At 34.4% G+C, this 26,123-nt stretch overlaps 1 protein-coding gene and 1 long non-coding RNA gene across 3 annotated transcripts in view; one reads left to right on the forward strand and one right to left on the reverse strand.

Annotated features, from left to right (window-relative positions):
- The window catches only part of ADK (adenosine kinase), a 430,089-nt gene that overhangs the window by 281,311 nt on the left and 122,655 nt on the right, over nt 1-26,123 (reverse strand). For both annotated transcript variants that reach the window (XM_054690530.1, XM_054690531.1), the window contains exon 4: nt 15,884-15,962. In XM_054690530.1, coding sequence (XP_054546505.1) covers nt 15,884-15,962 — 79 coding nt within the window. The remainder of the gene's footprint in view (nt 1-15,883; nt 15,963-26,123) is intronic.
- Nucleotides 1-26,123, forward strand: part of LOC129145054 (uncharacterized) — a 70,666-nt gene that overhangs the window by 38,217 nt on the left and 6,326 nt on the right. The window lies entirely within an intron of this gene.

Genomic DNA, 26,123 nt, shown 5'->3' on the forward strand with positions numbered 1-26,123 from the left:
GACAGAGTGGGGAACAGAACAGGCAGACTGACGAAATACACTGCTGAGGGGAGCAGCAGGCAAAACAGGAGAGGTCTGCTTCACCATGTGGGACCCTTGCCAGCCGGCTGGGATCAAATCAGCGCTGCAGAGGCTGCAGACAACTTCACAGTGCAGCACTCAACTGCCTACGCCACCAGGGGTGGCCCCACCATTGAATTATTTTTTAAGGATTTATTTATTTATACAAGAACTGGGGTACAGGTCAGAGGCACAGGAGGTTGAGAGAATTCACAGAGATAGCAGAGAACAGAACAGGCAGATGGAACGAAGACACTGCTGAGGGGAGCAGCGGGTGAGGCAGGAGAGGTCTGCCATGCCATGTGGGTTTCTCCTTGGCCAGCTGGGAATTGAACCTGCACTGCAGAGGCTGCGGACAGCTTCACAGTGCAACGCTCAACCCGACTGCACTACTGGGGAGGCTCACCATTGAATTTTTTCAGAATGAAAATAAAACATTATAGCTCCTGATATAATAGGCCCAAAATCAAAACAACTAAATTAATTATAGAATAACAGCACAGTTAAGGTGATTTTTTTTTTTTAATTGAGCATTAATTATATGGCAGGCACTATTCTCAGTCATCAGAGTATGTTACTATATCCAATTCTCTACCAAAGCTGGTATTATTAATTGAGTTATCATCTATCATTTCATTTTGCTTGTGAGGAAACTACTGCTCAAAGAGTTTAGGTCACTCATTATGTAAATAGAAGAAAGCAGTCTTTGCCTACAAAATCTATACCTTGTTTATATGGTCTGTCAAAAGGTATAAATATGTAATATTGAAAGAAAAAAATCAATAAACTGATTAAAAGAAATACTTATATGAAAATAACTTTTTAGCTTTCAAAAAAATAAGTAACATTAAAACAAACCATGGAATCAAGCAGTAAAGAAAAATACAGGCTTCTCATATAGGGCTATATCTATTAATGGATTCAATCATTCAGAAAATGTCCACTGAATGTCTTCTACGTGACAAAGATTATTAGAGATACTGAGGAAACTATGGGGAACAATGTGCCTATCCTCATAATGCTTGTATTTCAGTGAATGCAAAGGTAATAAAAGGAGAAAAAAATATATTTTAGCAATAGGCTAAAAAGGGAAAACAATTATGTAGTCAACTCAATACTTCAACAACTATTCTTAATGTAAGTTGTGAAAAATACCAGGATTAGAATAAGTCCTCCCTAACATGGAATATGGACCTTCATCCACAAGTCAATATTAAAAGTCTCCAAAGAGTTTTCAAAATCTTAATACCACAATAGTAGAGGAAAAAGAATAAACAAAAGAAAGTAAGGAAAACTTAATTTTAAGGGACGTGAATAAATATCTAGAATGCAAAGGAAGGTACTAATTAAAAAGTAATAGAACAGATAAAGGAAGATTCTATCTGAATACAAATAACTTTAAATCTCTTAGTATCAGCAACAATCACCAGAAAAGCAGGGTAAAAAAAGAATGAAATTTTTGTCACTTATTCTGTAAGTGAAAGTATGAGTAAGAATGATAGCACAGTATTTAATACTTACAATATGGATGGGAGTAGGAAGGTCTTTAAAAATAAATCTAAAACTATTTTGATAACTAAAAAAAATTTGAATCAGTAGATATATGTCATTCTACTGGATCAAAACACTAAATACAAAATGTATCCCCAAGTTAATTTTTAAATTATAGAAAATTTCAATGAAATCCCAGGTAATTTTTTAAATATATAGATAAAATAATTGTAAAGATCATCTTAAAAACTAAACCAGATATGAAGTAAGATTTTGTTTGAAAAAAATGTTCTGCATTAGAAAGACTAATTATAATAAAGTAAAAATCAACAAGCAACAAGCAACTATAAGCCAGAGACATAGTACGGGGTGGGGAGTAAGAGGAATTACTGTCAAAATAAGGGGGGAGGGAACTGTATGGGGACTATAACCAAGATGAAAAAACATACATTGTGCAAAAATGAAAAATGATGTAAAAAATATATAAAATAAAATATAAAAAAAGTTCAGTAAAAAAAAATGTTCTGCAGCTATTGGACTAAATAATTAAAAACAATTTAAAACTTTCTGAATCAATTTAAAACTTTTTAAAGTTTTAAAACAATTTGAAACTTTTTTCCCCCTGTGGTAGGAGGATATAGGAGCTGAAGATAAAGAAGAGGGAGGAAATGATCTAGACAATTGAGTTAGGAATCTGTTTCCTACTACCCTGGTCCTGTTGAACTATATACTTCAGGTCCCATGGTCCTGGCAATTAGAAACAGTTCAAGAAGTATCCCCCACCCTTCTTAGTGTTCCTGATAATTTCCTGCAAGGGACCAACCTTCTCCATCTGACTAGGTAAGACTAATGGATGCCTCCATGTTTATTTATGATAAGGCTGGACACAGACCCTCAAGATTCCCATTCTTTGCCTCAAAATTGAATTAACAAAACTGTTTGTACCCACTAACCAATTTGGAAAAAACAAGAGCTGCCTGACTTAAAGAACTTTTAGTTATGCTTTTCTTCTTCCCCTAGCCCTCTGACCTTTACCCACTCTCAGTCTGAGTCCTTACACTACTTCCCCTAACCTCTCATAAGGATGGGCTAACCTCAAGGTAAAACATTCTGAATCTACAGTCCCATTAAATTGACCTCCACCCATATTAATTTCATTTCCTCACACCAGGTTCATTCTAGCATTACTCCTCTTTTTAAAAGAAATGGGTTGGTGAGACCCTTGTAGATTTTATGGTGGGAGTATTTTCCTTATTGCAATAGTTCTTCTCCCCCACCCCCTATGTCTTAGAATAAGTATTGTGACTAAAATTGCCCTTTACAGGACTCTGTATTTTTAATATAGCAAAAGATTCTAATCCAATTTCAAAAAATAAAAGTCTAGGTATGATCTAATGATCTAGGTACTGACCTGCCTAGAGATAGAAGTCTTTGTGATCAGAGGGTTCAAATAAATAATACAAAGGGGAGAAGAAATTCATTCATTTAGTTGCCCATTAAGTACTGTGTTATATAATATGAATCCAATGATGAATCAAAGAAAAGTGCATTATCAATGGTTTGTATGAAGCTAGAGGTAAAGATGGAATTAATCAAAGAATATCACAAGCAAATATATAAATTCATCTGGGATAATCTATATAAAAAGATATTCATGTTCCTGTAAGAGCTTATCATACAGGGAAATGAAAAGTCTGAAAGATAATTTGTCAGAGGAAATGGCAACTGAACTGAGATGGAAAAAAGGGGGGGGTATGGAAATGACCACTTTAGACTGAGGAAAGTACACATGGGAAGATAAAAAGTAACACCCAACTCCATGGACCAAATTAAACAAATAGGTTAAAACAAAGAAGACATTATAAACAGTAAAGTTTGGAGTGATTCTCAATTCACTGGCATCCAGAGGCTTAAGAGTACATATTTTTAATGGCCTAGTTCATGAAAGAAAAAAAGAAAATGGGCCTCCCCGGTGGCACAGCGGGTTGAGCGCCGCACTGTGAAGCTGTGCACAGCCTCTGCAGCGCGGGCTCGATTCCTGGCCGGCCAGGGAGCAAACCACATGGTACAGCAGACCTCTCCTGTCTCACCTGCTGTTTCCCTCAGCAGTGTATTTCGGTCCTTCTGCCTGTTCTGCTCCCTGCACTGTCTCTGGTGAATTCTCTCACCCTCCTGCACCTATAACCTGTACCCCAGTTCTTGTATAAATAAAATTTTTTTTAAAATCTTAAAATTTTTTTTAAGATTTTAAAAAAAATTTTTAAGAAAAGAAAAAAAGAAACTGATTGAGGCCAAAAATTTAGCTTAAATTTTGACATGGAAACCTAAAAAGAAATGTAAAAAAAATTACTGAGCACACATTGTAGAATTAGGAATGTACTATGAAAGATAAACATTTATGAAACCGCCCAAGGTGCAATAATTGGGAACTGATCATTACTTCCTTCTTAGACTGCTTTTTACAAAGGAATTTATAATAAGATTTCTTAAATCAAAACTTAGATCATTGAAATCAGTATTTAATTAGCATAAAGTGTACATAAATTTTATGATAAGAGCCAAACTCCGATATAAAGAGACAAATTTTCCCTTGTGCATTCAATTAACAGCTATCAACGACTAACCTCTATACACTCCAAACAAGAAACTTTCCAACAAAAGTAAACAACAAAGGACTTCCAAGTTAGTAAAAAACAAACAAACTGGCTAACCACATGAAATATTGAAGAGCTTAGAACTGGAATCAGCTTTATTCAATTTCTTACTACTCATCAGAACACCACCAATGACAGTTTTATGGCCTACTACTTTATTTTCTATTTTTTGAGAATTCATTTTGAGATAAATAGTTGAGAAAGAAGGAGTATCTGGTATGTCTTATTGCTTTAAATACACATCATATCACTGAAATGGTAGGTATTAAACTTAATTAACTCAACTAATGGAAATTTCTGCTGTATACATATTTCAGAATATATTAATAACTATAATTTATCGAACTCTCATTATGTGTAAATACTGGGCTGGGTATAGAGTTTTTATCATTTAATTCTAAAAACACACCATGTTGAATTAAGCAGCATCAAAAACAATTGTGAAAAATTCTGAAACAGACCAAAAAGATTGCAGATGTCATCAGTGGAAGTATATGCATTGTTTAGAACATAGTCCTAGATTAAACGATTCTGTGGGGTTTATAGCTTTTATCATTTAGAGTGATTTTTATGAGTCTATAAATTATACTCACAGCAATAATTCTTGTTCATAATTTGGTAAATAAAATCTGACTCTGCAGACAGAAAATTTATACCTGCTACCCTACAAGTCAGTTTTGCAATATAGATTCATTTAATAGACCACACATTTCCAGTTTTTGAATTTTTCTTTAAATGAATTGTAACAACTAACCTGCTCATTCATTCATTATAAGTTTGTAATTTAGATAAAATTATTAAGGTGTTCATTTTATCTATGCCAGTCATGATTTTATCCTTTTAAAATATTAGTCTGATAGTATTCTTGAAATGTGATTACACCCTTTTAACAGATGAGAACACAAATTTGAAGAGGTTAAGTGACTTGTCCAAATTTGCACTTGCACAAGTTTGCTTAATTCTATAGCACATCCCCTATCCCTCTAATCACTGTGTTATACAAATATTTAGGCTATCTTGTATTAATTTGTTGTTTCCAGTATCTCAACTCCGAAAGCACAAAGAAACACTCCAGAAAAGCTTGTCTTAAAAAAAAAAAAAATGGCAGTTACCATGTTATCATTATCACTATATAATTAGATACCACTATATAATTTCATTGGCAAAGACCATCCTCATGTCCAACCAATATGAGAACTTTCCCCGAGAAGAGATCTCACTTTATTTTTCAGTTAAAATAAAGGATTATCCACAAATTTTTTTCTGGTTTGTTTCTGTATTCTAATTCCAAAATAGAATGGGAGGGAACAGAACCCCAAGAGTTTTACCCCCTGGATGAAATTAGCTCCCACTGCTTACTGCATTTTTTACTAAAGCTCTCTTTGTTTTGCTCATGTGCAGAAAAGATGCATCTCAAATTGTATCCATGTTTAATGTCATGCCCTGGGACATTAGTTTATATGGGTAGAGGTATGATTTTATTTTATAAAATGGATAGTTATAATATGTATGTATAGATTTAACTAGACAACATCAGAGCATAACCATATTGCTGACATAAAACTAAAAGCATGTTTTACTAATAGAGCTAAAAGAATTTCTTAAAGGAAGATCTAAAGGAAAAAACACTGGAAACAAAAGGAAGAAAACAAAGAAGGATGGAGGGAAGGAATAAAAACATGAAATTTAGATTCTGATCTACATTAAATTGACATAACTTGGAAGAATATCACAAACATATTAAAAGTATCATTTAGGAAAACAAAACACTGCTTTCTTCATCTTATTATAGCTACTAAAGTCTCCCATGTTCTAATTCAACAAGGAAAAATGATGACAAAGGGAGATATTAATTCATTTTCCAATTGCTTTTATTACATGGAGAAATCACATGTGACTATTCAATTTTGTAAAACCCAAGTTACTTAAAATTATTCATTAATCTCAACATTGGTGCTAACAGCAATTTCTTTTTCAATGACATAAAGTGTTGATAAAATCTTATATTTCATTTCCATCTGCCATATTCTGCTCTAATATTTATAAATATAGCTATGCTTCTTACAATTCTACAAATGCTCCAGGAGCAAGGTATGAGATCAGAGAATTATTTCTGGTGACTCCAATATCATTTCTTTTTTTTTGAGATATATTTATTTATGCATACAAGAGCTGGGGTGCAGGCCAGAGATGCAGGGAGTGAGAGGATTCACCAGAGACAGAGTGGGGAGCAGAACAGGCAGATGTACTGAAATATACTGCTGAGGGGAGTGGTGGGAGAGACAGGAGAGGTCTGCTACGCCATGTGGGTCACCTCCCTGGCCGGGGACTGAACTCATGCTGCAGTGTCTGCGGATAGCTTCATAGTGCCGGTTATTAGTCCCTTCGGCTACCAGGGAGGCCCCAAAAATATCATTTCTCCTTTTTGGGTCATAGCAGTTTGGTTTGTACCTAGATTCCTCGAAGTATATCTAGCAAATAGTCTTTTAACCTCTAACTAGTTTTTTTTTTTTTTTTCCCACAGAAATAGGTAACAAAAAGATAGTAACAAATGTTAGTTTAAAAACCACATAGGGGCCTCCCCGGTGGCGCAGCGGTTGAGCGCTGGGTTGGGAAGCTGCCGGCAGTCTCTGCAGCGCCGGTTCAATCCCCGGCTGCTCCCCGGCCTCGGGAGGAGGGTCCCACATGGCGCGCAGACCTCTCCTGCCGCCTGCTGCTCCCCTCAGCAGTGTACTTCAGTCCTTCTGCCTGCTCTGCTCCCCGCTCTGGCTCTGGTGAATTCTCTCTCCCTCCCGCGCTTCTAACTGTACCCAGTGCTTGTATGTATCAATCAATCAATCAATAAATAAATCTTTAAAAAAAAAATAAATAAATAAAAAAATAAAAACCACATAGATTAACTATTTTTTAAAGTCCAACAAAAATTTTAATTTCCAAATATTATTGGAAACTGGAAATGCTATAATGCTTTTTGAAATGTGTTTTATAATTTTTGGTTCAACATATTTCTATTAATTCAAAAACAATTCTTTCAGTTTTTTTAGGATCTGTGTTTTTAGAAACTCAATATATGCCATTTGAGAAAGTTTTAAAATGCAATTCTGAAAATAGCTTCATTACATAACATTTGCATAAGAGAAACAATTAAAGCACCCCCTCCTTCCCTAACCCATGCAACTATTTATAAAAAACATGAATACACTGGTACTAGACAATTCTCTCAAAATTTAATTAAAAACAAAACAAAAATTTGGTGAAAACTGCACTAGAAGTAAAATATAAATGTAGACAACAATCAAAGATCAGAGAACCAGTTTAGGAATTAAAAGATAATAGTAAGACTATGGATTCTAGAAGAAATCAAACATATGTCTAATGCTTTAGAGAGGCAAAACTAAAGTCCATTATTAATGGTCTAATACATCTGATTAAGGTAATAATTCTGTAATTAGGATCAAGACTACCTAAAGAAAAATGGAGGAAAAAGGGCCATTTGACAAGAAATATATACAAGTTCAGTTGCTTTCATGAAATGATTTGGAGAATAGCAAAGAAACAAGTTTTAAATCAAAGAGCTTTGCCTTAAATAAAAAAAAAATTAGAAAAATGGCAGCTATTAATGTAATAGGAAAATTATTAATCCTTATTATTGCATAAAGTGTCATAAAAATCCATTTAGCTTAAACATGTTGGCAAATGAAAGGGAGAAGAAATAATTTTTCCCAATGATGACCTACTTCTATTCAAGCTAACAAAGGATAAGTAGGCACTTATAATATTTAATCAAATGCCCAGAATATAGGCAAAATGAAATTTTTTTAACAAATACAGAAAGATCAGCAAATCAATTTTCAGGAAGCACAGAAATATGTGATCTTATATAACTCAAAGCAATATAGGATCAAGCTTTTGAAAAATTCATTCACCAAGAAAAGCATAAAAAAAAAAAAAAAAAAAAAAAGGAAAAGAAAAGCATAAATCTCTAAAGAGTAAAAAGGTACCTACATATCAAGGGCTATTGCTGTCCTTAAGAAGCCTGAGTTAGTTTACTCAGAAATGTATTGAAAATGATGGACACTTGATTCTCTTTGAAAACCTCCAATTCTTTCCCAATTAAAGCAGATTGCAAGTAATGGTGAAGATATACGAAACACTACTTAAAATCTCCAGCATGTAAAAAGAAGTCAAAACTGAAGGCCTGATATACCAGACAATTTTAGCAAATGTACATATGGAGGAGTAAAAATATAAAACCAAAGTTATATGACATGCAAATGACTGGCAAGTAAATTAAAACTACATACACACAAGATCATATAATAAACAATTAGGAAGCAAATTGGTGGAGTAGGCAGCTCCAAACTCCTTTCACAAAATGATCAAAATACTAACCATCGAGGAGACCAACATATGCATTATAGAAAAAATGAGAGGGAGAAGACATGAACAGAAAAAAAATATTTGAAGACATATGGTCTTCATATGTCCCAATTTGGATGAAAGGCATAAATCTACACATCCAAGAGGAGCAAAGGATCCCAAAAATAATAAATTCAAAGAAATCCACATCAAGCTAACTAGAGTTATCAAAAGACAAAGGAAGAATATTAGAAACAGAAAAAAGTGCCTAGCCAGGACTAAGGGTTTCACAATAGGATTAGAAGTGGATTTTTCTTCAAAAATGACAGATTCCAGGAGGCAGTGGAATGACATATTTAAAGTGCAAAAGGAACTGTCAACCAAGAGTTCTATATGCAGCAACATTGTCTCTTAAGAATAGTGGAGAAATTAAGACATTTCAAGATGAACAAAAACTGAAAAAATGTATTAGTAGAAAACTGTAAATAGAATACCCGCCATACAAGAAATGGTAAAAAGGAGTAGCCCTAAAAAAAAAAAAAAAAAGCCCTTCAGCCTGAGATAAAAGGTCACTGGATAGTAACTTGAAGACATAAGAAGAAACAAAGAACGAACACTGGTAAAGTTAATGATATAGGTAAATATCAAAGCCAGAATCACCACCTTTTGGTGTGCAATTTACCTTTAATTCCTATATGGTTTAAAAGGCAAATGGACAAAACAACAATTGCAATTTATATTGATAGGCACACAATATATAAAGATATAATCAGTGACAATAACAATATAAAAAGGGAAGGAGGAGATCGAAAGGAGCAGAGGATTTGTAGGCTATTGAAAATGTTTGTACCAATCAAACTAGGTTGTTGATTATAATCCCCAAAGCAATCACTAAGACAATAACTACAATATACACAGAAAAGGAGAGGATCAAATGATATACCAGCAAAAATAAAACATGTAGAAATGAATACTTGTCATGGCTGAACTGTATTCACCCCAAATTCCTATGTTGATGTCCTAACCCACAGAATTTCAGAATTTATCTGTATTTGACACTAGGGTATTTAAAGAGGTATTTAAGCTAAAAGGAGAGCCACATGGTGAGGCCTAACTCAATCTGATTGGTGTCTTTATATAAACAGTAAAGAACAGATAGAAAGATACCCTGAACTGCACAGAGGAACAATTATATGAAAAGGTAGCAAGAAGAGAGCAGACTTGAAGGAATTCAAAGCTGCCAATACCTTCATCTTGGACTTCTAGCCTCTAGAATGTGAAAAAAATTTTTATTTATTTATTACCAATTTTTAGTAGACAATAATGACATGCTACTTTTTGTCCCCTAAATTATGAAGTATTTTAACTCTTGTGTTTTCTTTCCAATAATACACTCTGAACTGGCATCTTCTTTTATGTGTGGTTAAATGTAAGTTTGACTTAAACAGCACTGCCCTTACCAAGACCACATTCTTGGTGTCAGGCCAATGTGTTGACATCAACTAAATATCCTTTCAACAAAAGCACTTGAGCATGGAATATTTAGGATATATATATATATATATATATATATATATATATATATATAAGAATTAGATTCTAATTCTACAAATTACCCACCTACCATGAATACCAAAAATGCTGTTTTGTTATTCCAACTGTTTATCAATCATATCCTTTGCTTTTATAGATTCATTATATATGCTATTCAGGTATAAATGAACATCATGTCAAAACACTGCAAAAATTCATTAGTAATTTCAATGATTGCTGTCAATGCTGGATTCCAAATAAGCTACAGTTTTAGTAAAGAAATAAAGAAAGTGGGCCTCCCTGGTGGTGCAAGGGGTTAAGCACCGCACTATGAAGCAATCCGAAGCCTCTGCAGCACAAGTTTGATCCCCAGCCAGCCAGGGAGCAACCCACATGGCGAAACAGACCTCTTCTGTCTCGCCCGCTGTTCCTCTCAGCAGTGTATATCATTCAGTCTGCCTGTTCTGTTCCCTGCTCTGTCTCTGGTGAATCCTCTCACCCCCCACATCTCTGGCCTGTATCCCAGCTCTTGTATGCATAAATAAATAATTTTTTTTAAAAAAAGGAAATAGATAAAGTCCTATTTAACTTGATTGTCATATCACAAAAAAATTGTGTGTGTTGTATGATTATTTTCTTTTTTTTTTTTTATTTTATTTATTTTTTGTTTGTTTTTGCTTATCCATGCACTGGGTAAAGTCAGAAGCGCGGGAGGGTGAGAGAATTCACCAGAGCCAGAGCGGGGAGCAGAGCAGGCAGAAGGACCGAAGTACACTGCTGAGGGGAGCAGCGGGCGGCAGGAGAGGTCTGCGCGCCACGCGGGACCCTCCTCCGGTGGCCGGGGAGCAGCTGGGGATCGAACCGGCGCCGCAGAGGCCACGGGCAGCTTCACAACCCAGCGCTCAACCACTGCGCCACCGGGGAGGCCCTGTATGATTATTTTCTAGCTTCTTTATGGTCTCTTCAAATATGATCAAGCTCTTTTGGAGAAATTGCATATACATTTCTGTTTAACCTTCATCTTTTTCTCCATTCTTATTCTCATTATATTGCCACATTGGACATGGTCATTCTTTTTGTTTCACATTTTAAAAATATCTTCCTGCAGGGCATCTTTCCTAAGTTCAGCAACAATTATTGCCATCTTTTAGGCACATGTGTAGATAAGTGAATACCTCCCATTTCTTTAAAAAAAAAAATCACATTAAGCTTATGTGTACATTTTGTTTTGTTTTATTATATATATTTTTACATCATTTTTCATTTTTTGCACAATGTATGCATTTTCATCTTGGTTATAGTCCCCATACAATTCCCACCCCCCCTTGTTTTGATCCTACTCCCTCGTCCCCGCCCCAGTAGTGTGTCTCTGATTTATAGTTGCGTGTTGACTTTGATTTTACTTTATTATAATTGTCTTTTTCCTGGTCCCTTATTCTAAATTCCTGCTATGAATGAGAAACATTAATTCAAAAGGTCACCTGCACCCCTTTGTTTATAGCAGCACTATTTACAGTAGCTAAGCTATGGAAACAACCCAAACGCCCCAAAATATAGGACTGGATCAAGAAGATGTGGTACATATACACAATAGACTATTACTCAGCAATCAAAAAAGATAAACTCATGCAATTTGCAGCAACACGGATGGAGGTGGAAGGGATCATGCTTAGCGAAATAAGCCAGAAAGAAAAAGAAAAATACCATATGTGTACATTTTTAAAACTAAAAAATGAACATAAATGTTTACCATGCCAGCATAAACATCACAGGTAAACTTGGACTGCCATAATAAAATAATGGAGACTAAAAGACTTTTGAAAGGAAAGAAATGTATTTATCACAGTTCTGGAAGCTGGGAAATCCAAGATCAAGGCTCCTGGAGTCTCTTCCTTGTTTACAGATGGCTACATTTTTACTGTATCCTCCTGTGGCAGAGAGAGATCAGGTTCTCTGGTCTCTTCTTATAATCTCTCCTAAGGACCTCTCAGGACCTTATCTAAACCCGATAATTATTAAAGGCCCCATCTGCAAACACCAACACAATGTGGGGTTAGTGCTTCAATAAATGAATTTGAAGGGCACAACCACTTAGTTTTTAGCATACTTTGAAGTAGAATTGCTGGACCAGATGCTATTTGTATTTACAATGTTTTTAGGAATGGGGATAGTAACTGTACCATTTGACATTCCTACCAATAATGTACAGGATTCTAATTTCTCTACATCCTTGGCAACATTTGTTATTTTATGCTTATTTAAGAGCAGCCATCCTAATGTACATGAGGTGGGCAGATTAAATCTTTCAAAAAAGCCAATATACAAAACAGACAAAAGCAGAATTGCTGCTTTTAAAGCAAAATATGTAGTATTAAGGGCCTCCCTGGTGGCGAAGGGGTTAAGCGCTGCACTATGAAGCAACCCACAGCCTCTGCAGCATGAGTTCGATCCCCAGCCTGCCAGGGAGCAACCCACATGGTGAAGCAAACCTCTCCTATCTCTCCCACTGCTCTCCTCAGCAGTGTATTTCAGTTAGTCTGCCTGTTCTGCTCCCTGCTCTGTTTCTGGTGAATCCTCTCACCCGCTGCATCTCTGGTCTGTACCCCAGCTCTTGCACACATAAATAAATCTTTAAAAAAAAGTGGGCCTCCCCTGGTGGCTCAGGTGGTTGAGCGCAGCGCTGTGAGGCTGTCCACAGTCTCTTCGGTGTGGGTTCGCTCCCAGCTGGCCAGCGAGAATCCCACACGGCGCGACAGACCTCTCCTGTCTTGCCCGCTGCTTCCTTCAGCAGTGTGTTTCGGTCAGTCTGCCTCTGTTCTGTTTCCCGCTCTGTCTTTGGTAAATCCTCTCACCCTCCCCTGCATCTGGCCTGTACCCCAGTTCTTGTATGCATGAATGGGTAAATCTTTAAAAAAAAATGTAGTATTAATATTACTTTGTCTTCTTATGATAGCGCTGAGAGATTCCACTGACAGCTTGGAAAAAAAAATCTTAGAAAAAAAGACTGAAAAGCTAGTCTTTGGTTGTGGGGTGGGAGGCTCAAGTTGAATAGAGAAAAACTTTAACTCACAGGTATCTCTTTGAGTTACTCTCATTCAAATTTAAGATGTCCTTAAATTTGGGACATGTGATTAAAATTCTACTGGTAAAATGGAAATAAGTATGATTCAACTAGGAATTGAATATCACAGTGGAGCTGTACTTGGGATAAGAGGTTTTGCCTTCACATTTTAATTTAATGGAGAAAGAACATGTATGAATACTGTTGTATTTCTCGTAAATTTGTTTATGTTTTAGGGGTGAAAAGAGTTGCTCCTATACATTCATTATATTTAATAGTTTACAGTTCTCTCTCTGTACCCCACCACTCTCCATTCTCACATACATTTTCATTATAATGAAAGTTTCAAGAATATGGACTAAGTATATTATTAGCTTTTGCATGAATAACATTTAACACACTACCTGACAGGAGGAATTTAATCATTGATGAAAAAGGGAAGAAGAGGAAAAATAAAGTTAGGATGGTGATTAAAGAGAAGACAAATGGTTTCATAATGTAAGCAGGGATTACATGAACAGAGGAATATTTCTTGTTTCTCAATATATCTATCATATAGCACAGAGCTTTATATGCATGAATATACCAAGTGATGAACTGAATCGAATTGTTCTGCATATGGTATAAAAGATTGCTACTCTAGCTATCAGGATAGGATTTCAACCCCAAATTTATCACTAATATCGAAATTAAATTATTAGATGAGACACCCAAAACTTTAAATTCCATTTACTTCCTTGCTAATGGTAGGAAGAAATAAAGCATTATAGGCTACATGATTTCAGTACACACAGAGCACTGTGAAAATTGCAAAACAAAATGTTAGGCAATGACTGCTTTATAAATGATAACCAATATCGATAGAAAATTGATAGAACACTCGATATTTATTTTGTAAGTAATAAATCTGGGGAAGGTAGAAATTTATGAAGATTCTCAAGAAAGGAGAGAATTTACTAGTTGACAGCTAATAGTCCCCCAGACCTAGAAGGAGAAAAGAATAAAAATAGGGTAAAATATACATTTAGTAAACTAAAGCTTTTTAAAAAAAGACATGTTACGGATAAAACTATGTGTTTCTCCTTCCCTACCACCCTGAAAACTCATGTTCTGAAGCCCTAAGCTGCAATGTGACTATATTTAGAGATAGGGCTGGTAAGGAAATAATTAAAGCTAAATGAGGTCCTCTGGGTAGGTAGGTCCTTACCCAATAGAACTAGTGTCCTCTAAAGAAAAGGAACACACACCAGAGATCTTGTTCTCCATATGGGCAGAAAAGAAAGGCACTGTGAGGACATAATGAAAAGAAGCTACAAAGAAGTTCTCGCCAGAAATCAATCAAGATGGCATCTTGATCTTGGACTCCCCAGCCTAAATGACTGTGGGAAAATTAATTTCTGTTAAATCACCCATTCCATGGTATTTTGTTATGGCAGCCTGAGCAGACTAACATAATATCAAAAGACAAAAAAAGAAAATTGTCCTTTTTCTATTAACCTGAGCTCACAAAGTGACCAACAGGATATTTTATAAAAACAATATAAATCAATTAACAAACACAAAGATCTTCTCCTCAGATCACTGTACAAAAAATAACTACCATAAAGAATAATTTTTATGATCTAAAATATTTTAATACTATGATTAAATTATAGCTTTGGAAGAGAGCAGGATAATTACACTATGTCTAAATCAACAAAGAGTTACTTCAAAGGAAGAAAAATTGGTCTCAACTTTGTCAACTTTCCACTTTTCTAGTCCCTTAAGTTAATTAAAATTCAAACAGAAAGCATTAATGAATGAATAATCAAATGACTCGAGTTCATCAGAGTTGACCTATGAATGCCGTGAGATTTTGAGCAGATTTTAATTTGTAAAGGTAAGAAGCAGAGGTATATAAGGGTTTCCCATATTCTTCATAAATGAAGATTTAAGCAGAACACTATAACCTTAATCAGAATTAGAATAGTGGCATAAATAGCATTAGGTGAATAGGTTTATCCAGTTACTCACTGGGAAATAGAGGTATAGATATATAAACTTATACGAACATACACATATATAAGTTCGTATAAACTTATACGAACATACACATGTATGTATATATATGTGTGTATATATGTATATATTAAATGACATGCCCAGATAAGATACATGGCCACCTAGATACAAATGTATCTACATGTATACAGATATATCTATATGTATAGATATACATGCATTTCTTTATATACCACAAGAAAACTTGTAGTATATTGTTACAGGCATTTCCTTTCTATCTATACTATATGAAATCCAGAAGTCATAAGTTTAATGATATTTAAAAAAACTCAGAACTTCAAGTAAAGTTAAAGACACTATATACAGCATTAAATTACAAATAAGAGTAAAGAATACTTAAGAATGCTATTTGCAAAGATGAAGTCAATAATATACAAAAATTATAAAATAAAAAGGATATTCAAAGGATTCAAAATATAATTACTAAGAAATATAAATAAAGAGCAGATATTTAAAGATGTTCAAGTTTACCAATAACCAAAGAAATATCAGTCAAAATAATTTTTGTTAATTAGACAGGCAATGACTGCTAAAATTTCTATTCAAAACCAACAAAAAACACTCTGCAGCAACAAAATAAGATTGGAACAATTATGTACAATAACCAAAAATCTAGAATCATTTTGAATCAACTTCTCAATAACTTTTAAAATAATTAACCAACCTGAGCCACTTTAATTGAATTCTGTGTAGAGCCACCAGCATGATATTCAACTTTGAATTTTTTTACAAGTTCATCAAACCTATAAGGAAATCACAGCAAGAAATTAAATTAATATCTGTCAGTTGTGATAATATAAATGTCTCTATTTTGAAGTATAGTAAATCATAATTAGTAGCATTTTTAGAATTATATAATTATGTTAAACAAGAGAATTAAAATACTTATGAAAAATAAATGTTAAATTCCCACATTTAAATTTTTCCCATGTAACTATACAAATTAAATATTTATATACTGCTTAAAATTAACCACTCAAATAAAGAGAAGGTAAAAATAAAAACTCATATATATTGTTTTTAAGTAATGCACATTTTCTTACATTAATTTTCAATCTCTAGCATCCTTACATATATTTTATTAGCTTTAAAAGTTTTAGATATCACAAAAACTAATACTTTGTAATTTAAAGTATCAGGAAATAGTGAGTTGTATGAATCCAGGAAGTTGCTTGATGACACAATTTCTTTTTTAAAAAATTTATTTATGCAATAAAAACTGGGGTACAGGCCAGAGGTGTGGGGAGGTGAGAGGATTCACCAGAGACAGAGTGGGGAGCAGAACAAGCAGATCTACCAAAATACACTGCTGAGGGGAGCAGCGGGGGAGACAGGAGTGGTCCGCTGCACCATGTGGATCACCTCCCTGGCCAGGGATCAAACTACTATTGCAGTGCTTGCTGACAGCTTCATAGTGCTGCGTCTTAACCCCTTGCACCACCAGGGAGGCTCCACAATTTCTATATCTGCCAAATAAAGGCCCAGAGAAAGATGATCTACAGCTTTGATGCTTCATTATTTTGGCATATGATATAAGCTGTAGAATATCTCACCAGGAAAATTTACATATTCACTACACATGAAACTTCATAGAATATGAATCAAGTAGGGCCTCCTCTGGTTGCACAGGTGGTTGAGCCTGTGCTGTGAAGCTGTCTGCAGCCTCTGCAGTGCTGGTTTGATCCTGGCCAGCAGGCCGGCGGGCGAGGGTCCCACATGGCACAGCAGACCTCTCCTGTCGTGCCCGCTGCTCACCTCAGCAGTGTATTTTGTCAGTCTGCCTGTTCTGTTCCCCACTGTCTGGTGAATCCTCTCACCCTCCCGTGCATCTGGCCTGTACCCCAGTTTTTGTATGTATGAATAAATAAATAAATCTTTAAAAAAAAAAAAGAGGAATCAAGTACTCCTACTACCCACAGTCAAGGGACAATGGATATGGATTCAAATAAGTCTTAAATTAGATGACACTTATTAATCTAGATCACAAATCAATATCGCCTACTACATGCCTCTGTTAGATTGCTATAGTAGATTTCTAAGGATAGGTATGTATTATTTTCAACCTTTGGTGGGACAAAAAGGATAAATACATACGAAAAAGTAGAGAAAATTAGAAAATATCAAGTTACCAGAAAATAAAATGTATGCTATGTACACAATAAGTGCTCGGGGAGGTAGGTCAAAGAGAGAAATTGATTTTTCAAGGAAGATCTCAGACGTGGAAAGTATTTTCCAAACTTTAAAAACTTTAAGTATATAAGTAGATCCTTTCATGCAAATGAAAAATTTCATAGAATGTCAAAATATAAAAAAGGAGATACTATAAAAAGGAAAGATGGTTAGATTGGGATATGGAAAACGGAGTTGTAGCCACTCCTATATCTCCAATTATCTTGGAATCCCATCTATAAATTCCTGAGATGCCAATGAATGCAACAGTAATCCTGTGGAACTTTGAAGGCAATATCTGTAAGCCACTAATAATGCTAATGTAATAACTATAGGAAAAAAAAATTGCCAAAGCACATAGGTACAGGTGCAGATAGATGGAGTTGTGATAGTTTTGGGAATGTTATCTTCTAATTACTTTCAGAACAGGTATTAGGTCAGAGTGATCTTAGACAATGAAGTAGATGGGAAAGTGAATCGACAATGTAAATACAGTGATCAATAGCTAGACTCATATAAAGGTCCATCTATTTTCAAAAGCCAATTCCTTCAAAGGAAATAAAAGAAAAAGAGAATAAGGAATAAAAAAGGAGAGAAAAAACTAAAGAATAGAAAACTTTAATATGTAATCTTTTTGGTTATCAAATACTACTTCAAATTAAAAAAAGTTCATATGAATGAAACCATCTGTTATTTATATTTCTTTTTTTTTTTTTTAATTTTCTAGAGGCATGTCTTATTTATTTATTTATTTGGTTGGTTGGTTGGTTTATACATGCACTGGGTATAGTCAGAAGCGCGGGAGGGTGAGAGAATTCACCAGAGCCAGAGAGGGGAGCAGAGCAGGCAGAAGGACCGAAGTACACTGCTGAGGGGAGCAGCGGGCGGCAGGAGAGGTCTGCGCGCCTTGTGGGACCCTCCTCCGGTGGCCGGGGAGCAGCCGGGGATCGAACCGGCACCGCAGTGGCCGCGGGCAGCTTCGCAACCCAGCGCTCAACCGCTGCGCCACCGGGGAGGCCCTGTTATTTATATTTCTCCTTCTGTTTATTTCACTTAGTATAGTCCCCTGTGGGAAAATCCACGATGTCAAAAATGGCAAGAGTTCATCTTTTTTAACAGCTGAATAGTATTCCCTTGTATGTATATACCACATCTTCCTAATCTACTCATCTATCATTGGGCACTTAGGATGCTTCCATAATTTAGCCATTGCAAACAATACTACAATGAAAATAGAAGAGCATATATCCCTTCAAAATAGAGCTTTTGCATTCTTTAGATCAATACTAAGGAGCAGAACTGCTGTACTGTATCTACTTTTAACATTATGAGAAACCTCCATATTGTTATCCATAGGGATTGGACTTCAATTAAAAAAAAAAAATCAGATATGAACAAAATAAAGGAAATGATCCATAGAAAACAGAGGCTAGATTTCATGATTATCCCCTATATTTAGCACCAATCATTCATATATTTAAAAAACCCAACTTATAAATAAGAATTCCCAACAGCAAAATGCCCACAAAGCCAACTAAATTTCTAGTTTTCCACTTTCACAGAAGTCACTCCCTTTTCCCAGTGTTGGGCACAGGGAAGAAAAATTGCTCAGCATACCTCAGAGGATAGGAAGATCTCAAACTGCTTTCCTAACATGACCACAGCATGGAAACAAACATCAACAATTTTGAACATTTCATTAAGAAAGATATATGAGGGATTACACAAGTAAAATATTTACAGTTAAACTAAAAAATTTTAACTTCCTTAAGAAAGCATTCATAACTGCCAAGTGGGGGGTTTGATGAAGTTCTTTCCTAACTTTCTCATCTAAACAAATAATAAATGAAAAGGCATCAGTAATTCTGAACAGGTTATACTTATTAAGACCAAATGTTAATAGAATAACAGAGAGGAAAAATCCATAGGCAAATTGTTAGATTCAATGCTTTGAAATCTTTTACCACAAATGTTTAGTGGGGCTGAAAAAATTCACTTAAATGTCAGTTTGATAAAAGCCAAAAGAACATTTCCCACATGTGTTTACATTTAAGAATATTTTAAAAAGACAGAAAAAGTAAGTCATTCAAAACTAAGGTTAAGCTATTAGTTCATAAGGATTGTAATTTAAAGTTATTTCTCTAACCTCTAATTTTATTTTCTTTGATAAGAAAGCAGTTCTAAGCATGTGTTCATAAGTCCCTATTCAAATCTAAATGTTTAAAGGTTTAATTATTCCCACTTAGAACTCCAGAGATGAATGATGGTATTTGCATGTGAGATAAATAAATACAGTGTTAAAAATACTCAGTATATAAGTATAGATGATTAAAAGAAAATGAATTCTTTCTAAATTCAGTGCATCATGTGCATTAGGTTTCTACCCATTATAAAAACACAACAAAACTTCACTAAACCATTTTACAATTTTCATTAAATACTACTGTTGTTTGACATTTAATTTTAAACCATACAACAAAAAGTCACAGGTAAGGAAGAGAAATATTACATGACAATGGTTCTCAAAACGAGATGTAGTGGCCGGTAAACTTAGAGTGCCATCCATATGTCCACAGGCAGTCCCAAAACACAAAGCATACTTTCTCCTCTATCCGTTTGGCTTCAGCTATTATTTTTATCACAGAATCCATGATTTATAAAAATTATCTCAGTTTTCTTAATCATCAAAAACTTCTCAAAATACATAAAACCAATAAGGACAGAAAGCATTCAAATAATTAATGACTTTTTTTTTTTAAAAAAAGATCACTCATCAGAAACATTCATCCAAGCATTTAAATCAAAACATAACAGGGAATGTCTGGTTCTGGGTAACAGTAGGACAAGGCTAGTATTCTTAAGGACAATAACTAGGAAAATCTTATAAATTATAAATCATCAAAGATATCAAAGAGTTTTGAAAGCAACAAAGACTGAATGAATGTATTTCCAAGCAGGTGAGAACTGCTCAAAGGACAGGTCAAAACTGGCAGTTGTTTGTTCACTGTATCTGAATTTTAAGTCAGTAACATGTAGGTAGAAAGATAAAATTTCATATTTTAGGGCCTCAAACATACATATGATTGAGCCCATTATACATTTGCTGAAATCTGAAACTGAATGATATGCAAAGAGGTACCAAAATCACCTGAAAGCACAATGTTCTCCCAGTCTAGTAGTGTTTCAAAGCACTGACAGGCAAGGCAAAAAGAAACTAAAACATAATCGGCTAGAAATGAAAGACCTATGAGGAATGGAGAATTAAAAACCAGTAATAATAGGGCCTCCCCTGGTGGCGCAGCAGTTGAGCGCTGGGCTGTGAAAGCTACCCGCAGCCTCGGCAGTGCCGGCTCGATCCCTGGCCGCCAGCAAGGGTCCCACATGGTGCGCAGACCTCTCCTGTTGTGCCCGCTGCTCCCCTCAGCAGTGTATTTCGTCAGTCTGCCTGTTCTGTTCCCTGCTCTTGCTCTGGTGAATTCTCTCACCCTCCCGCGCTTCTGAACAAACAAACAAATAAATAAATAAACAAATCTTAAAAAAAAACCTAATAATAATATACAGACATTTTTGCCTGGTTACATGTGAAGCTGAAAATCCAGACTTTGGATTTAGCAGAATACTGGAATGAGGTGGGAGGCATGAGGGTAAAATGTAAGACTTTCAGTCATTAATAGTTAGTGATAAAACTGGAAATGCATAAATTGTGGATAAAAGGTCAGTTTTCTACTTGAAATATCTTGTCAAATGTTGAAGGTGGGTCAGTCAGGTCAATAAGGAATTGAGGGCCTCCCCGGTGGCGCAGCGGCTGAGCGCTGGGTTGCGAAGCTGCCTGCAGCATCTGCAGCACCTGTTCGATCCCCGGCTGCTCCCTGGCCACCAGAGGAGGGTCCCAGATGGCGCGCAGACCTCTTCTGCCACCCGCTGCTCCCCTCAGCAGTGTACTTCAGTCTGCCTGCTCTGCTCCCCGCTCTGGCTCTGGTGAATTCTCTCACCCTCCCGCGCTTCTGACTGTACCCAGTGCGTGTATAAATAAATTTAAAAAAAAATCTTAAAAAAAAAAAAAAAGGAATTGAGTTGGAAACCTCTGAGTGCAGGTACTCTTGTTCTGGTGGATTATTTCACAACCAATGAGACAAAAACCCAATGGTCTCAATTAAAAATCCTAGAAGGTCAAGATCAGTAAGGGAGGCAAACAAGAAAGGCTGAATTTATCAAAACTGATAATCAAATTTGACTAGCTTAAGTCTTGATTTTAGTAAGGTCATTAGTCCTCCTGTCACTCCATATCAACCCCTTAGAGAAAAAAGGCAACAAAGGTAGAAGACATAATCTGACTGATTTACAGTTCTTCTATAAACAATGTCTACCAAACAATAAACAACCAATAATTATGCAAAGGGGCAAATAATTTGACTAAAAACTAAAAGGAAAAATCAACAGAAAAAGTTGCAAAAATATGGAAATAAAGGAACTTCAAAAAAAGTATAATTAATATTTGCAAGGAAATGAAGGAAAGAATACATAAACTAGAGGAGACAATGGAAAAGTTCAGAGAATTACAGTTAATTTAAAAAAATAATATCTAGAAGTGAATAATTTCATATAGAATTTAAGAATTCACTGGCCAAATTAAAAAACAATAACAACAAAAAACAGGCTATTCACTTTGTATCTTACTAATACAGCTCCAGATGTGATTTCACAATCTGACTGATTGTGTGACAGAACTGAGAAATAAAGCCCCAATTCTCTGGCTAGGGAACCCAAAAGAAGTTGGGGAACCACAAGGTACTAGAACTCTTACAACATCTGGAAAAAATGAAGCAAAGAAATAAAGTATATAAAGAAGACCAAATGACAATTCAATAATTGAAAGTTTAAAACTCACTAGATGGTTTCAACAGCAAAATGTTTGAGAAGACAGAACTAAGCGTCAGTATATTTCAAGATCAATAAAAATGTTCCAGTCTGAACAACAGGGAAAAATGATTTGTAAAAAAATGAACAAACTCAGACACCTATGGACAATACTAAAAGACCTAATATTTATGTCATCAGATAACATAAATGCAGTGTAGATTTTTTTTTGTAGAAATAACGGCATAAAACTTCCCTTATTTGATTAAAGACGGACTTCTACAGTTCAGAAATCCCAAACAGGAAAAAAACTCAAAGAAATGCATGATAAGACACATGGGAAAAACCTAGAGAATGAAAATGGGTAGAAATCAATATCTAAGAAGAAAAGATACAAGTAGAGAAGAAGGGGAATTCCCACCACAAAAACAAAGAGCCAATAGACATTGAGATTTCAAGAAGGAAGGAATAATCAGCAAAGCCAAATTTCTTATTATGAACATGTACACCAAATTTTGTCAATTATTAAAATATGATTTCATATTACAAGTCATCAAGATAGGTATTATTCTTTAATGATTAAAAGCAAAGTCTATGCCCAGAGTAGATACAAAGACATAAACCCAATTTACCTCAATAAACATAATTTGGTAAGTAATTACATAAATAAATAAATAAGCAAAGCCTCTGGTGTCAGACAGACTGCCTTTAATTTCATGTTCATATAATTGTCTGACATGGGACAAGTAATATAAATTTTCTCATATTAGGTTTCCTCATTTGTAAAACATAGCATTAAAGACTGCATCTGTTTTTGCATTCCACAATACTCAAGTATTGACAGATACTGGACGTGTATATGGAAAAAAAAGAAACATGAATAAATGGGTAGATGGAGGAACAAAAAGTGGAAGGATAAGAGTCCTCTTGCTGCTGCTGTTTAGATTTTAAGAAAGTGCAACTACCAATCTGTACTCATTTGAACAAAATTAAATGTTTCTTCAATGTGTGTTAAAAGATTTTGACATTGATTTGGATTTTGCCTACATCACAGATACTCACTAGACATTAGAAAATCAGGCAAAAGATCTAAGAGAAAATGGAGACAAAGAACATTATTATACAAGAGAAAATGAACTATAAGATAAATTTTTAGTTAACACATGTTTTTACATGATTAAAAAAACAAATTAAATTATTTCTTAACAACTGAGATCAAAAAGGGAGCTGCTACTTGTTTCCCTATAACACTCAAGATGAGGAAAAATTATGTGTGTGTATGTGCATGTGTGCATGTACATAGTGTACTACTTCACTTTCATTTCATTTATTAATTCTTATCTTTCTTCCAATTAATATAAAACATTTCCACTCTGTTGTGAGGGTTATGCCAGTGCCTTGAACACAGTAAGCACTTCATAAATGTTACCAACTATTTTTATAATTGTGGAGGAATAACTTAGTTGCTGCTTTGGCAGAGAATATTAATTAGGCTATCCTCTAAAAAAAGAACTAAATGATTGACATCTTTAAAATTTTAAATTCAATCTTCTCAACATTTTAGAAAACACTTGATGCCAAATATTCTCAGTCCCTACTTTACTAAGCATGAAGAATAAAATCTATGCAATAAATAATCTATGAAGGAATAAAATCAATGCATCTAACAGATACCAATCTATTGCATAGATTCTATTTATTTAAACAATTACCCAATGTCACAACTATACAAACACTAATCTCATAACAATGTTGATTCAAAAGCACCTATGACACACAATATAATTTCTTACATTACTATTAATGCAATTCTCCTTTTGATGTTACTTTTTAAAGTAAGGACTTTAAAAATGTATCAGTATAGAGTTTTATTTTATGCATGTCTTTGCAACAAAAGACATTAAAACCAATATGAAAGTGTTTAGATACTGAGGAGATGTTTTGTTTGATCTTCCTAATACTACAAACAGAGATTCCAATAAAGAAAACCACAAGTTTGCTGAAGTTTAAAACATCTGGGGAGTATCTTAAGATATTCATTCTTAAGAGCTCCAAGTTAAAGAACAGCCTGAAGGGTAGATGATAAATTTGCTCTAAAAGTGGAAGTGTGTTTTTAATCCTATTGAATATAAACAGACTTTAGAAAAAGAAAAAAGAAACTATAATTTGGAAGCCAAGAGACAAAAACGCTCTATGAAAGAAAAGTTTGAAACACGAAGACACAATGAAAAATACACAGAACTTAGTTATATTAAAATCATGAGGATATAATGATTTTACTGAGATACTAGCACACAGAAGGTAAACTGCCAATAAAGCTTTGTAATTACAAACTGAAGAATATTGGGAAATGGGCTCAGTCTCCAAATTTTTTGTGTGAAAAATATTTCTGCAGCTATAAATTTTCCTGATATAAAAATATTGAGAAATATTTTAAAAATTGAATATATATCTTTCTTTTGTATAAAGTCAGTATTAATGCAAAATTTGTTTCATGAAAAAAAATACTTGCCAAAACATACAATATAGAATGTAGTGAGGCATGACACATAAGATCATTCAACTCATTTAATTTTAAAATAATTTAAAATAAAACTGCATGTGAAACGTATTTATTTGAATAAAGTATTGATATTGGTTTTTTTTAAATAACCAACAGTGACTCAATATAATGTAGAGCTTATAATTTACTGGTGAATCTCTTTCCTAGGATTTCAAATATTTAAATTGTATCATGTAGCCAAATAAATGTTTCCAAATTTGAATATTTTTAGTGTTTTCTAAATGCAAGAACTCTAAAATGAGAATAATCAATTTAGTTCATAACTGGCTTCTAATTAGACATAAAATTATTCTTTCAAGGAAGGGAAGGGAATTAGAAAGCTTTCTCTGAAAAAGACCAAGTAGTAAATATTAGTCTTTATGGGTAATGAGAAAAACTTAAGGATATTATAATTCAGGTAATTGTAAAGAGAAGAAATTAAAAAAAAAAAATTTTTTTTTGCTGATAAAATAAAAAAATTGTAACTGAGTAATTCTCTTTTTTTTTTTGTAATTCATTATACTAATGAGAATGTGATTCCTATTTGAGGAATAACATTTCATTTAATGGTGCTCAAAGTTATTGTCCCCTATCATCAAAAACGATAGCAAATGTTCATCTGTTCATATTGTTCTATAATAAGATTTTACATATTTCAACTTTGAAAATATCTTTTCAAAAAAATAAATACTGGCAAATACTAACAGCAAGCCTATGATTTTAAGTGAGCACATTCATTGCCTAGAAGGCATTTATAGAATTCTGTAACTGGGATCTCTTGATACTCATCCTTTTGCATTTCACTACATCGTAGATTAATCACTTCCAACTCCAGGTTAGGTGGAATCTCCACAATTATACTGCTAGAGGATTTTGAAATCAGTAAGTTTCTTTTATATTTCCATCAAGGTCTAAAAAAAAATACTGCTGGGACTGTAGTTCTAGCCTGGAAAATATATCTGCTACAAACATTTATAGAAATGGAGACATCACTTCTTGTTTTAACTTCTGACAGAATGAGATATATTTAAAGTAGCTTGACATTCCTTGTGATTCAAACCACATTAGTCATTGTGAAATCCTACCATAGACTAAGTTTCACAAGTGCTGCTTTGCCTGGCAATTAGGGAACAATACAAAAATATTTTAAAAAGTAAAAGGTAATTTTCAAAACCCCTACATCCAAGAAAGTAGTTAAAGATGCTTCTGTCTAAAAAATTTTAAGTCTTGACTAGGAATTCCAATACTGCTTTAATCAAACGGATAGGTGGCAGAGCAAGACACATAGCTCAAATTTCTGACAAATTATGGAAATAGCTCTTCTTGAAATCTAATG

The sequence above is a fragment of the Talpa occidentalis genome, unplaced genomic scaffold (assembly GCF_014898055.3).
Source record: "Talpa occidentalis isolate TD23 unplaced genomic scaffold, MPIMG_talOcc4v2.1 talOcc4.8, whole genome shotgun sequence".
In the NCBI taxonomy this organism is placed as follows: Eukaryota; Metazoa; Chordata; class Mammalia; order Eulipotyphla; family Talpidae; genus Talpa; species Talpa occidentalis.